General features: G+C 50.5%; 1 protein-coding gene across 2 annotated transcripts in view; it reads right to left on the bottom strand.

Moving 5' to 3' along the window:
* The window catches only part of PAK4 (p21 (RAC1) activated kinase 4), a 40,328-nt gene extending 25,845 nt beyond the window's left edge, over nt 1-14,483 (bottom strand). Inside the window, exon 1 of one of the 2 annotated variants that reach the window (XM_073641692.1) lies at nt 14,330-14,483. Coding sequence is in view for 1 of the 2 variants with exons in the window: in XM_073641691.1 (XP_073497792.1) it covers nt 3,982-4,012 (31 nt within the window). In the remaining variant the exon portion in view is untranslated. Of the gene's footprint in view, nt 1-3,981; nt 4,138-14,329 lie in introns of those variants that run through there. The other variant, XM_073641691.1, reaches the window with a different exon arrangement.
* Nucleotides 14,484-15,351: the final 868 nt, after the last annotated feature.

Below are 15,351 nucleotides of genomic sequence, written 5' to 3'. Positions count from 1 at the left end.
ACCTCCTTACTACAGGGGGCCCCCGAACCCACAGCCAGAATCCTCCATACTACAGGGGGCCCCCAAACCCACAGCCAGAAGCCTCCTTACTACAGGGGGCCCTGAATCCACAGCCAGAAACCTCCTCACTACAGGGGGCCCCCAAAATCACAGCCAGAAACCTCCATATTGCAGGGGGGCCCCAAACCCACAGCCAGAAGCCTCCTTACTACAGGGGCCCCTGAATCCACACCTAGAAACCTCCTTACTACAGGGGCCCCTGAATCCACACCTAGAAACCTCCTTACTACAGGGGGCCCCTGAATCCACAGCCAGAAACCTCCTTACTACAGGGGGCCCCCAAACCCACAGCCAGAAGCCTCCTTACTACAGGGGCCCCTGAACCCACACCTAGAAACCTTACTACAGGGGACCCCCAAACCCACAGCCAGAAGCCTCCTTACTACAGGGGCCCCTGAATCCACAGCCAGAAACCTCCTTACTACAGGGGCCCCTGAATCCACAGCCAGAAACCTCCTTACTACAGGGGACCCCCAAACCCACAGCCAGAAGCCTCCTTACTACAGGGGCCCCTGAATCCACACCTAGAAACCTCCTTACTACAGGGGCCCCTGTATCCACAGCCAGAAACCTCCTTACTACAGTGGACCCCCAAACCCACAGCCAGAAACCTCCTTACTACAGGGGCCCCTGAATCCACAGCCAGAAGCCTCCCTACTACAGGGGGCCCCCAAACCCACAGCCAGAAGCCTACTTACTACAGGGGGTCTCCGAACCCACAGCCACAAACCTCCTTACTACAGGGGACCCCCAAACCCACAGCCAGAAGCCTCCTTACTACAGGGGGACCCCGAACCCACAGCCAGAAGCCTCCTTACTACAGGGGGGGGCCCTGAACCCACACCTAGAAACCTCCTTACTACAGAGGCCCCTGAATCCACAGCCAGAAGCCTCCTTACTACAGAGGGCCCCTGAACCCACACCTAGAAACCTCCTTACTACAGGGACCCCTGAACCCACAGCCAGAAGCCTCCTTACTACAGGGGGCCCCCGAACACACAGCCAGAAGCCTCCTTACTACAGGGGGCCCCCGAACCCACACCTAGAAACCTCCTTACTACAGGGGGCCCCCGAACCCACACCTAGAAACCTCCTTACTACAGGGGGCCCCTGAACCCACACCTAGAAACCTCCTTACTACAGGGGGCCCCTGAACCCACACCTAGAAACCTCCTTACTACAGGGGCCCCTCAACCCACAGCCAGAAGCCTCCTTACTACAGGGGGCCCCTGAACCCACACCTAGAAACCTCCTTACTACAGGGGGCCCCTGAACCCACACCTAGAAACCTCCTTACTACAGGGGGCCCCTGAACCCACACCTAGAAACGTCCTTACTACAGGGGGCCCCTGAACCAACACCTAGAAACCTCCTTGGATCTTTTATTTATTTGGTTACACAGTGAAAATAGAAAGTGATTCAGCCCCACAGAACAATCTTCACACACAGCGAGCAGCGCCGCTTCCTTCCTGAGGATCGCGCCAGCGGCAACACATGAGCTCAGCAGGATACATGGAGGCGTTCACGTACTGCAGAGCGGACTGCGGCTCTGGCCATCTCCCCGCACTAGTCTTCCAGTCGTCTCTACTCCAGCAACATTTCCTCGGACTCGGACTTTTGCCACTTGCTAGGAATTGGTCGCCTACTGACTCCAATTGTAAAAAAAAAAAAAATAATAAGATTTCTGATGGGGCATGCTCAGGATTTTTGGGATCTCTCATGTGAACTGTGCCAAAGTAGTAAGGGTCCGTGTGCTGCCCGTAAACCTAAACTGTGGCCCCCTGAATTATTTCGTGACAGCCTCGGAACGATGGGAGTAAAAGATCAATTCTAGGAAATTATTCCTAAGCCAATTTAGCACTTTTCTATCTATTTCAGGTTGGGTTGCAACCAATATGGTCACCATGTCCTATCCAGCAGCTTCTGGATATGGAGTAATACCCCCTTTTATTTCCCACCAGATAGATTTGCTTTTCAGGAGCCTGGGAAAGCTGGGTGACAACCTTGTGGAAGATATAATGCCAGCCATATTAGCTGACACTTAGGGTTTCCAAGAAACAAATATAATACTAAGAAACCATTGTAGAGCTGGGCACTCTCGCCTTACCATCTTAAAGGCTCATTCAGACGTCCGTGGATCTCTGACCGCAATGCACGAGCCAGCCGTCGGTCTCCCGACCCAAGTGTGACAGCCTCATAGAAACCGGGAGAATCGCGGGCGTGTTCTGATGGATTGGCACAGACAACTGACTTAGGGCTCATTCAGACATGTAACAACCAAAAGTGAACAAAATAAAGTGGCTATTAAATATTCCTTTAAATAAGCATCAGTTGCCATCTGATCTGATTATTCAGGATCTCTCAATATGAGAATCGCCACAGCCACGTGCTCATCCTAGGTCTTACAAAAACCCGGACCCATCATGTCTAATTAAGCATTAGAGGAATCTTACAGAAAAGAAAAATAGTAATAAAAGGAAATAAAAAAAAAAACAGCCATCTATGAAGAAGAATCAGTTGTGTCGTATAATTCATGATTTTCCAAGTTGGTAAAGATGTTGTTGATAAGGAGCGTAATAAACTTTTTTGCAACTAGACACCGTCCTTCTTTGTAGACCACCTCTGGGTGGGTGTACTGAAATATTGCTCCTATAATAATACATTTGGTGATTTTTTTCCTACTATACAAGGCAGCTTGGCGTGTAGCACCTTTTCTGCAATTTGTCAGGTATTTCTGGTTCAGTTGGCGTAAATCTCCGCGGCTGCGGTTAAGCGTCACCGCTGAATGTTGAACTGACGGATGTTGGCTGCAAATCTTTACAGGATGGATTAGTGATGCCCGGACCCCTATAGATAAGACCGCGCAGGACGGAGTGGTGTATCCTCTGCCATATCTACTCACATACTGATCTGTTCATTGGCTTCCTATAAATTAAGCCCCCCGACATGAGGGTCCCAATGATCCCGGGGTGCTGCAATACAAAGCTGTACTGTACTCTGATAAATTAAGATACGACCACGACTGGTGGTACAGGACACTTGGCGTGATGGCACCTCCGACCATACAATGCCATTTGCTCCTTTTCTTCCTTGCATGTGACAGTTGTCGTCCACCTCGGTGTAGTATTATATGCTGGTTATGGTAGGCTACACGTCTGGTATTCCCTTCTTGCCATCATTAATAATACACAGACATGGGAGAACCTGCTCTGCATTAATAATTGGCTCCATTCAGAAAGTCATCACCCGGTGGATACCAAAAACCGGGCAGTGCACCAGGTAGACAGGCGTGGGGGACATGTAGCCTCCATCTTTATCAGGACATGACCCCTGCAGATACTTGATCACCCATTTAGCTAAGACTAGATGGTCTTGACTGATAATGACCTTCTCACTCGCAGCACCAGGAGCGGTGTGGGGGCACGTACACAATTTGCCGGTGGTAGATGATGCACAGTCATGTCCTATCTCTAGACTCTACACCAGAGATGAGCAACCTCCAGCTGTCAGGGAATGCTGAGAGTTGTAGTATCACAACAGCTGGAACCCCGAAGGTTGGTAACCGAGCACATTTCTACAAACAACAGTAAAGTTGTCCCATATGAATGGGGCTATAAAAAGGGTCAATAGAGATCAACCTCCAGACACCCCGCAAAGCTCCCCACGCAGATGTTCTCTTTTGAGGGGTTAATAAGGCATAAGAACCCAATGCAGAGGAGACAATAGTCAGCCACTCTGCCTGGATCCACGAGTGTAGGACTGTCACCACCGCAGGACATGACGGACATTAGGACATGACGGACATCGCTCTCCTCTGCAGGTGGCTCCGGTGTAACAATGGGTGAGGCACGGTTGCACTAACATCCAGGGCAGGGAACCCTTGAGGTGACACAACACAACCCCTAAACAGGCAGGACTCACCCTTGGCATGGCTTTGGGCTCCGGACACCATAGAGACCGAGGAGGAGAGGGCACTGGCTGTGGGAGAGAATTCCTGTCTGATGGGAAGTTTCAGGCCCTCTCGCTGTCCCAGCCAGTTTCATGACGTGAAAGATCAGCTCCTCCCCGGCCCATGGGAGGAGGGAGGAGAGGAAAAAGACGGAGGGATGCCAGGAGTGGTCGGGATCACAATACACAGACATGAACGTGCTCTGTAACGCCGGAGAAGCCTAAAATATCACACCAAGGACTAAATATAAAGGGGGCATGAAGGCTGGCATCGCCACAATCCTGCACACTGCAATTCCCGGATTTATCCTACAAGCCGGGTTCCAGTACAGACCTAGTACAGGAACATGTCTCATTTATCCAAGTACTTGTAAAACTTTCCCTCAATGAGCAGCAATATGGACAAGTTTGTAATATAACCCCCCTCTCATAGGGTAGAGGGCCGCAGATGAGCTTTTAGGGGCACTTCCTAAACATTGCACGATGCCCAGATATGAGCAGCACCTCTTGTATAACATAGGCGTCCTTGGATACAGACGTCCAAGACTTGCTATAATAAATCCCCATTGCTGCATCCCAGCAAGACCCTCACTACTTGGATGCAGCATTGGCCTGAGGTCGTTTATGGGGACTTTGGCAAGATCCTAAAACTGCGCCTTCCTTGTGCACTGGCTGTGTGAAACCATGAACTTTCTCACAAGCATTTTCTGGCGGAGAAGTGTCACCTAGCCTTCTAGAAATACAGGCGGAGCGAGTTTTGTCTGGCACAGGAGACGCTCGGAGGTGCTGGTGGCGGGGGTTAATGACAAGGCGTGTTGTGCACATGTTAATGTATATCTGCTTTCACTGCTTGTACGCACACAAAGCATTAAAGAGAATAATGAGCGGTGGCGGCGAGTTCCCGAGCGCTGTGACCCGGCTCATCCGACTGGTCACAAGCTGCACAGCCTGATATTATATAAGCTGTTATCACACAACTGATCTAAGACTCGGCTCTCCTCCCCTTTTCAGAAAACTAAAATTAATTAAAAAAACAAAAACATTATTTGGCTGCAGCGATGACCGCTGCAAACACTCAGTGAGCTTTGCGGCTCTGCTCGTGTAGGCTGCACGAGCTGCTCATAGCTTTTGATCTCAGTGACTGGCTGCAGCTTTGTCAATATGATGTCACTGCTGCAGCCAATGAATGGAGACAGGGATAGAGGTGGACCCCAGGAGTTTGGTGTTTTTTTTCTAATGAGGGGACTCTATCCACAAAAATCAGTACATCTACAAACACCATGCACAAAGAATTCCTATTAAGTCGATAGGTGTAATGCTCTGGTTTGCCTGTGGAGGCGCTGCACGGGAACCTTAAACTGGTTGCCTGTCACACCTATACATGGTGCCATCTTTGATCAGTCACTCTGGGCTACTTCTACGTAAAGCGGACAACTCCTTTACCTTTTATTTTCAAAGTGACGGTGTCCAGAATCTCACTGAATGTGGATACAGTAGTGTTCTGGGGGCCCAAAATCACTGGTATGGGAAACCAGAACACACAGAGCATCTGTTGGATCAATCTTCAGACGGTTCCTATGACTGATAACATTACAACCTTATCTGACCAGGAACAAACTAAGACTGTAACATGCAAAAATAAAAACACCCTGGAGGTGGTGACAGCCAGGAAACAGATCAGAATAATCCCGCACAGGGGGATATGAAGGTTGGCGGATGAAAAGCAGGAGATAGTTTTATGACCGAGAGGTCAGAAGTCTTGACCTCCACATGACTGCAGTCTCCAGAAGAAGAAACAGAGGCTCATGGACGTGGGCATTGTGTCTGCAGGGCGCTTGCCACTTTCACCACATATTCGGAGGAACAGAAATCCCTGCACTTACAGCCTCGACTGCTATAAATGAGCTTATTAATGATAGTCTGTGGAATGCGGTGCCGCGCTGAATGAACTTGGAAAATCATCATGATCCGCTGCTGGCAGCTTCCGTTGCAATAGCTGACCAACGACGGCAGATGTGCTCGATGGGAGACAAGTCTGGAGCCGCTGCAGCCATGGGAGCATTGTTAGGTTGCAGGCTGTCTCCGGGGACACTTTGGAGAAATGGCCGTACTACTGGTTATACCATGATATCAATGTAATGCAGAGTTAGTGCACCTGGAATGGAGACTAGAGGGGTCATTACGCCACCCTGACCCATGATCCCAGGAGAAGGACTGGTGCATCGTTCCGTCATGAAGACATCTTAATGGTGTTGCCCTTGTGGTCTTCAGATGGAGATGATCCTCTTAAGTGATGGTGCAACGATAGCTGGAGATTAGAGATAAGTGAACCCAAACTCAAAAGGTCGGGGTTTATAAGGGACAGGTATTCGGCGTAGAACACCAAACACAGACTTCTCTCGGAAGACCGTTGCAGAGAGAGAGAATATTTTCCAGCTCAAAAGTTCGGTCCCAACACAATGGGGATTGGGTTGTGGTTCAAGTTCGGGTAGCCTAACCGAATTTTGGAATAAAAGTTCAGGTCGGACACCAGAACTCGAACTTCCATGTGTCCGCTCATCCCTACTGGAGATTAGCTTGGAGACCACGTGCTACCATGGTGTGCAGCGTCCACAGACTGGTCTCCCATTTCTGTTGATTGCATGCACAACCCACAGACCCTGTCACCAATGTTTGACGAGAGGGGACAGAAGACGCATGGATGGGACGTCACCATTTCCAGTATCAGAGCCATGATGGATCAAAGAGGTTGAAAAAAAATCCCCTTTCAAAGAGGGGCGATATTATTCGATATGGACATGACAGGGGAAGCCATAACATGAAGCTTCTCTATGCTCGAGGAACCCCAATAACCCATGCTGTGGATATCTGCAGCGAGCAGCAGCTGTGCCCGTGGCCGGCATGAGCCATACACAAAGCTTGCCCTGTGCACATGGCAGAACATACTGCGGGAGTCAATGTACAGATTCTTAAGACGTGCTTGGGGTGAAGGGGTTACTGACAAGGGGGATGGGACAGCTATGTGAGGAATGTAGAAGGAGACACAGAGACCATCTCCAGGCGGGCCCCCCCTGAGTATCCAGACACATGCCTGGGTCTAGTGGGTATTAAAGTAACATGACCCCTACAAATGACTATTCAGATTATAGCCCAGCTGATGCCAATGGATTCTGCTCCTTCCTGCGGCGTCGGCGTCCGTGTAATAATAACTGTGTGTGACATGAAAGGGGAACGTCCGTCCTGATAAGCGCCTTTGTCACAAAGCATTATGCTGTGCCCTGCATATACAATATGGGCACAGCGAGTGCCAGCCGAGCACGTGGCATTATCCTTTCCAAAAGGGCTTGCTTACACTTGTTACCAGAGACAGCTGCGACTTACAATACACAACCACCAGCGAGACATATGCTGGGGGGAAAACAAGGCCGACGATCAGACCGCTGAAAGCTCTGCAATCCAAATAATGCAAAGTGTAGGAGCGAATGATGGGAGTTATCAGCGCCCAGGAATGAAACCTGGACAGCGTCCAATGCATCAGCCACTCCCACCCCCGCACGGCCAGCTGTGATCCAGGCTCCATTACATACTGATGGGAATCATTATTTGTCTTATGACCCTATTACTGCAGTGCTTCCCTGTTCATCCTGAGCTACCTGCTTCATGAATAGAACCATGCATTTTGGTGCGGTCCTTCATCTGATGCATTTTCCGTCACATACTAATCCACGAGATAGGTGATAAATGTATTATTGGTGGGGGTCCGAAAGCGGAGGCCACCGCCGATCACAAGAACAAGGGTGGGCAGTGCACGACCACTTCGCAACCCAGTAGGCCCCTATATGGGCTGTACAGCACGGGTTATAGTGCGCCCACCTTTGGGTGGTAGACCCCGCGTTCCCTGGCAGCCTCAGTGATGTTCAGCCGGGCAGAATGAATGCCACAGACACAGAGGAGCGCCCAACGCGATTCATTAGCTGCAGAACATCGCGTTACATAATATCTAAATTACATTTCTACTTTGTGCTCCTTCTAGTTGTCAATTAGATTTGGATAATTACAAGCCTCGCACGATACATTTGAAGACTAGAATGACATTTTTGGAAATGGGGAAACAACTACATAATTTAAGCAAAGTTTCATATAAGGAATTTCCAGTACTAGGGTGGTGGGGCGGAGCAGGGGTCCTCTCCCCACAGTCTCCAGTACTAGGGTGGTGGGGCGGAGCAGGGGTCCTCTCCCCACAGTCTCCAGTACTAGGGTGGTGGGGCGGAGCAGGGGTCCTCTCCCCACAGTCTCCAGTACTAGGGAGGTGGGGCGGAGCAGGGGTCCTCTCCCCAGAGTCTCCAGTACTAGGGTGGTGGGGCGGAGCAGGGGTCCTCTCCCCAGAGTCTCCAGTACTAGGGAGGTGGGGCGGAGCAGGGGCCCTCTCCCCAGAGTCTCCAGTACTAGGGAGGTGGGGCGGAGCAGGGGCCCTTTCCCCAGAGTCTCCAGTACTAGGGAGGTGGGGCGGAGCAGGGGCCCTTTCCCCAGAGTCTCCAGTACTAGGGTGGTGGGGCGGAGCAAGGGTCCTCTCCCCACAGTCTCCAGTACTAGGGTGGTGGGGCGGAGCAGGGGTCCTCTCCCCACAGTCTCCAGTACTAGGGTGGTGGGGCGGAGCAGGGGCCCTCTCCCCAGAGTCTCCAGTACTAGGGTGGTGGGGCGGAGCAGGGGTCCTCTCCCCACAGTCTCCGATACTAAGGTGGTGGGCGGAGCAAGGGTCCTCTCCCCAGAGTCTCCAGTACTAGGGTGGTGGGGCGGAGCAAGGGTCCTCTCCCCAGAGTCTCCGATACTAAGGTGGTGGGCGGAGCAAGGGTCCTCTCCCCAGAGTCTCCAGTACTAGGGTGGTGGGGCGGAGCAAGGGTCCTCTCCCCAGAGTCTCCAGTACTAGGGTGGTGGGGCGGAGCAAGGGTCCTCTCCCCAGAGTCTCCAGTACTAGGGTGGTGGGGCGGAGCAGGGGTCCTCTCCCCACAGTCTCCAGTACTAGGGTGTTGGGGCGGAGCAGGGGTCCTCTCCCCACAGTCTCCAGTACTAGGGTGGTGGGGCGGAGCAGGGGTCCTCTCCCCAGAGTCTCCAGTACTAGGGTGATGGGGCGGAGCAGGGGTCCTCTCCCCAGAGTCTCCGATACTAAGGTGGTGGGCGGAGCAAGGGTCCTCTCCCCAGAGTCTCCAGTACTAGGGTGGTGGGGCGGAGCAAGGGTCCTCTCCCCAGAGTCTCCAGTACTAGGGTGGTGGGGCGGAGCAACGGTCCTCTCCCCAGAGTCTCCAGTACTAGGGTGGTGGGGCGGAGCAAGGGTCCTCTCCCCAGAGTCTCCAGTACTAGGGTGGTGGGGCAGAGCAGGGGTCCTCTCCCCAGAGTCTCCAGTACTAGGGTGGTGGGGCGGAGCAAGGGTCCTCTCCCCAGAGTCTCCAGTACTAGGGTGGTGGGGCGGAGCAGGGGTCCTCTCCCCAGAGTCTACAATACTATGGTGGTGGGGTGGAGAAGCGGTCCTCTCCTCAGAGTTTCCAAAACTAGGATTATGGGGTGGGGCAAGGACCTCTCCCCAGAGTCTCCAGAACCCTAGGGTGGGGTGAGAGCCTCTCTCCAGAACTAGGGTAGAAGTGGTGAAGCAGGAGCCTTTCCCCAGAGTCTCCAGAGATGGGGGGGGACGGGACGTCTCCACAGCAATATTCCCACCACAGCTCATGCAGATATTGCTCATAGTAATCTGCTGATACATATGATTGTGGAGTAGGGTTTTGACTGCTGTGACTCCTGCCTAATACCGATCTTCTACAATACCATGCTGAGAACTGTAGTTCCCCATCTGCTGGGGACATGCCATTCGTTGAATCCTCCTGTAATTTTCCCTTCCCGGCTGTATGAAGATGAAGCCATCAGTGGCAGACAAGGAGCTCCAGTAATGACGGGTGTGGAGGAGGATGCACTTGTTCCTGCAGCAGGTCACAGCTTGTGTAGGGAAGGTGGATGATGGCTCACAGCGATACACCTGTCTCATCCTGTCACTCAGCGCTGTCATCGCTCTGCCTGCACTTGGACAGTAGGGGGCACCACTCCACAACATTGCATAACTACTGCCATATAATAACTTGCTGATCAAGTAACATACACGATAACTCTTCCCTGGCTGCAGCAGAAGCACCGGGTTCTAAGTGACGATTTGGCAGCTAAATCCACATAAGCCATAAATGTGAAAGTCCCGGCGCATTGTCCTATTGACAGTACCGCACCCAGTCCTTAAATCAGAGTACTGTGCCAATGGCAGAGCTGCCACACCTCTGTCCTACCAGTGATTATTGCTTTAACCCTTCCCTGTCCAGGGTCAGTAAGTCACTGGGCAGAACAGGAATGTCCATAAGGAGCGAGAGAACAGAGGAAATAACAGCGATGGGACTCGCCCAGCGCAGAGGTGCAGCACAATGTAGTGCAACACAGGCGGGAAGTTCATTGATCAGGGTGAAAGTGCAGCGCACGCAGCGATCCGCACATTTCTTTCTTGGAATAGTAAACATTTATTCTGTGCTGTCAATAATCCAGAATGATAAATCGTCCGTACACGCCGAGGCTTCCCATTACTATGGGACACGCTGAGGACGTGGCACGCAGGGCAGGTATCTTATCGGGGTATTCCCATCTTCTGATGCAACACTTATCGTTACCATGTGTCATCACTTTATGATCGGTGGTGGTCGATTCTCTGAGAGTTAAGGGGACGCAGCGTTATTTTACTGCTTCTTATTGCGCAGCGGCTCCCGGTCACCAGAGGAAAGCAGCAGCAGTTTTCATTCAAGCTAGAGGGACAGCTCCTGCTACAGCGGACAGCATCGGGGCAGCTGTGCTGAGCCCCCTTTATTGTAGGAAACAGTGGAGATCCCAGAGTTCGGACCACCACGGATTAGAAAAAGTTTATTTATACCAGCATAATCTGCCATTAGAATAAAGTAGGGAAGGCGGCTCTCAATTCCAAAGGGTTGAGGGGGAAAAGAGGGGGTCGGCTCTCAATCCCCATGGGTCAGGGGGGAAAGGCTGCTCTCGAACCCCAAAAGTCAGGGGTGGGGGTGGAGTGGGGTCGGCTCTCGATCCCAATGGGTCTTGGAGTAAGAGGGGGGCAGCTCTAGTACTTTGAGGGTCGAGGGGCTATGCAGTACCCAGCTGTGATAGGCATAGTATTTCAATTTTTGGAATACTCTTTTAGGTTATGTGCACACCTTTAGTATTTGTAGCATATGTCTCTGCTGCAAAAACCAAAGTGTTGGCAGGAAAAATTGAATAGGTTGAAAATTCTGCAAAAAAAAAAAAAAAAGAACTGACACGCTGCAGATCTGAAAACACTTAGAAGGTTGAAATTTGCAAGAAACAAAATAAGCAGCGTGTGCATGAGATTTCAGAAATCTAATTCACTTTGCTGGTACTGTAAAATGCTACAAATTTTCCGTGGCAAAACTGTCAAGCATGAACAAGCCATTTTTGGGACTCTTCATAGAGCAATTCAGTAATAAAAGCGTTAATGCCAACATTAACGAGAGCTAGGTGATAACTTTGTGGGCCCTGAAATACCCCCTCAGAAGGAAGTGGTGGTCATGGACGCATTTATAGTCTATGGTATTTCAGGACATAGCTGAGTAAGGAAACCGCAGTCAGGAGCCCAGTAGTGCTCCATAGTAAAGAGGGATAAGATAAGAGGCATAGAAGTCAGGTGCAAACTTTTCACCGCCCCCAGACTACTCATCTCTGTGATTTATCCTTCACAACAATGTCACACCTGCTAGTGTTAAAGTGACAAGGGGCCCAGCATGTCCCCCAGCTGTGACAGAGACACCACAGCCCACACTGATAAGGACATGTCCTTCACTGGTCACTGGCTGTGGGTTTCAAAGCAGGAGGTATGAAGTCTGGATACATTTCTGCCACACTACAAGGACAGCTCTATTTATGGGCAAAAGTTCCCGTATTACTATTTCTTTACTGGATTCTGCAGCGGATTTCACCCTGGACATTATAAACTCTACAACAAAAGCAAAAACCAAGCCGCATCTGCATCACAATCCGATACACTGCAGCAGAAAAGTACACCACACGTGATTCTCCAGAGCCACGGTGTTTGGAGCCGACCTCAATGGTCGGCACTGGCCAAGCCTCAGGAAAGATGGGGTATTAGTCACCAGATGACAACGGTTCAGTCTTACTGACATGTCACAGAGGTCATTCAAAAAGGTCGTATTTCAGACCATCCCGCATCGTAGTGGGGATCCTGCTCATCGCAGGAAAAAGATGAAGACCTGCTTCAGATCAATTACTCCAATATTTTCCATTTTACAGTAGAGCTGACTTCAGATTTTCTACCCATACTGCACTGCAAGGAGGATTTACACCCCTGGTACCAGGACTGGCATCTTCACAGGTATAAGTAGGTATCCTATGCCTGCAGTCAGATTCAGGGCCAGCACTGAGCAAGTGCCAGCGGCACCGGGGGGGACCATTCTAGTCAGGTTTGCATTCGCATTATCCACTGCATATGGATGGCTTGTGTATGCACTGCGTGTATGGAGCGGGCCGAGGAGCCGAGCCGCACAGGCGGGCACGCTGCGGGCCAAGGAGGCACAGGCGGGCACACCGCAGGCCCAGGGGCCGGGGCCGCACAGGCGGGCACACCGCAGGCCCAGGGGCCGGGGCCGTACAGGCGGGCACACCGCAGGCCCAGGGGCCGGGGCCGCACAGGCGGGCACACCGCAGGCCCAGGGGCCGGGGCCGTACAGGCGGGCACACCGCAGGCCCAGGGGCCGGGGCCGCACAGGCGGGCACACCGCAGGCCCAGGGGCCGGGAAGCACCAGAGTCTAACTGCTGCGATCAGAGCCAGTTTAACATCTTAGACGCTGCTGCCAATCATGATTGCAGCATTTAATAAGTCGCAAATAGTGGATGGTGTCTTTTCCGAAATTCATCTCCCCTCATGTTTGCGCCTTTCCAATGGCGCTGTGTTGGCAACTGTGAGCTCAGTGAAGGCCCCCTCTGGCTGGGATACTTCATATCACATCCCCTTTTCCAAAAAAGTAAAATTAAAAAAAATTGCCCATTTGTCATTGTCATGAGCTTTACAGTCCGAACAAAATATCACAACTTTTATCTCACATAGTGGATATACAGGGTGGTCCAAAAGTAGGTGGACAGAAAGTGTAATAAGGTTATGTATGGGGAGATTTATCAAACATGGTGTAAAGTGAAACTGGCTCATTTGCCCTTAGCAACCAATCAGATTCCACTTTTCATTCCTCACAGACTCTTTGGAAAATGAAAGGTGGAAACTGATTGGTTGCTAAGGGCAACTGAGCCAGTTTCACAGATCTAGTTTTCACAGATAAATCTCCCCCAAATCTGTTTTCTTTTCAGATAATTCAGATAACACATAATTGCAAATAATTTAAATACAGATCAAAGAAAATGGATTTTAACAGAGTATTGGAAATCTCAAAATGCTGAAACCGTTAGAGCAAATTGGGTTGAAACATTTGGTACTCGAGCCCCAAAGAGACAAACCATTTACCGCATTCGTGACAAATTCAATGCCACTGGCTCAATCCTTAATGCTCCAAAAACTGCTCGACCCAAAACAGTCTGTACAGAAGATAAGAAACAACTTGTTGCTGAAACATTTGTTCAGAGTCCAAAAAAGTCCCCAGAAGAGCCTCTTTGGAATTGGGAATTTCACATGCTTCTATCATGCGAATCCTGAAATCTATTGGGTGGAAAGCTTATCGTCCACGTCTAATGCATGGTTTATTGGAGGATGATCCAGACAGGCGGCTGCAATTTAGTGTTTGATAAATCTCCCCCTTCATAACCTTATTACACTTTCTGTCCACCTCCTTTTGGACCACCCTGTATATATACACACATTACTAGGGTCACTTTGCCGACTCCTCCCCCAAAAAATAGAATAAAAAGATCAGAGGCCGAATATAACCCAAAAAAGCTGCACACCCCTGGAGCAGTCCCAGCACTAATAGTGCTGTACATGGCTGTGTGCAGTGCTGGGTCCCACCTTCAGGGGGCAGCAGAGAAGTTAGGAACCTCAGACCCTTGATTATGAGACAGTTACCATTTCTCGCACTGTCACAACGACCTGTCAGCAGCCCACACCTCCCTCACTGACAGCAGATACAACCTCAATCAAATCGGGCGATTAAAATCGCACACTACACAAGTCAGTGCATAAATAGCAAAGACTGGACCAGTGGTAAGTGTGAAGTACTTTCCATACGATTCCGCCACCTTCCCCGTCCTCACCTGGAGCCCAAGCTCTCCTCCTCTCACTGTCCTCCGGCCCCGGGCGCCATATTGTCCTACGAGCTTCAACATCCGGGGACTCCTAGCTCCCACAGCGCCTGCTGCCCAGCAACGCCGTACGCTGTCAACGGCCCCGCCTACTGGATGACGGGGCCGCGTCCTCATTGGTGGGAGCAGCGGTCACTCTGCAGATTAGAGCTCCTTGATTGGGTGGCCTGACCACTGTCAGGCACGGAGATGGCGCCTGCTGATTGGCTGAGGGAGGATTCGTATCTCGCACGCTGGTTTTGGCTGTAGGGGGTGAAGAATATTGGTGTCAGATGTCTGCAGCGCGGCGGCCATGTTGGCGGAGACTGTGCCCTCAGCAGGGCTTATGTGGGCCCTTGGGAGTCAGTGTCCCGCTGGGCCCCTCTTTGCTTTCCATTTTACCTCTTCCCCTTCCAAAGCTGTAGCTTTTTTGTCTATACAGTTGTATGAGGGTTTTGTACGAGCTGCAGATTTTTACAACTTTCTAATTTTTTTTATTCCATTTTTTAAAAAAGCAAAATGACCCCAATAAACAGCGATTCTGCTAGTTTATATATTTGTTTTACTGTTGCAGAGTTCACAAATATTCTGATATTAAATCTGCTCTTTTATTATATTTTAATAACATCCTTAAAATATATATTTTTATAGGTTTGTTAACAGAGAAATTAAAATCCATAAGACATCTCCAGAGAGAGGACATAGCACCCCCCCCACACACACACATTGAACTACTTATAACTAAGGAAGAAAGAAACTAATTACAACAAAGAGAAAGATGACACTTCAACCTCAATTGAAGTAGGTGCCTCCTGCAGTAACCAGGTAATTACAACAGGGAGATTTGCTGGGGAAACAGACACTGAGATTCATTTAGGCAGAGGGGCTAGTACTTCCAAACCAAAGAGTTTGTCTGGTCAAAGAATCTTTCTGAGACACTGGAGAGCCAGTTGTCAGCAGTGAATATTGGAATTTGCATCAATCTGATATTTATG

This window comes from Phyllobates terribilis, unplaced genomic scaffold (genome assembly GCF_046119375.1).
Source record: "Phyllobates terribilis strain yellow unplaced genomic scaffold, ASM4611937v1 Scaffold_7__3_contigs__length_470593459, whole genome shotgun sequence".
Lineage (NCBI taxonomy): Eukaryota > Metazoa > Chordata > Amphibia > Anura > Dendrobatidae > Phyllobates > Phyllobates terribilis.
Note: the sequence above shows the minus strand (reverse complement) of the source record. Positions and strands in the feature narration are given on the sequence as shown.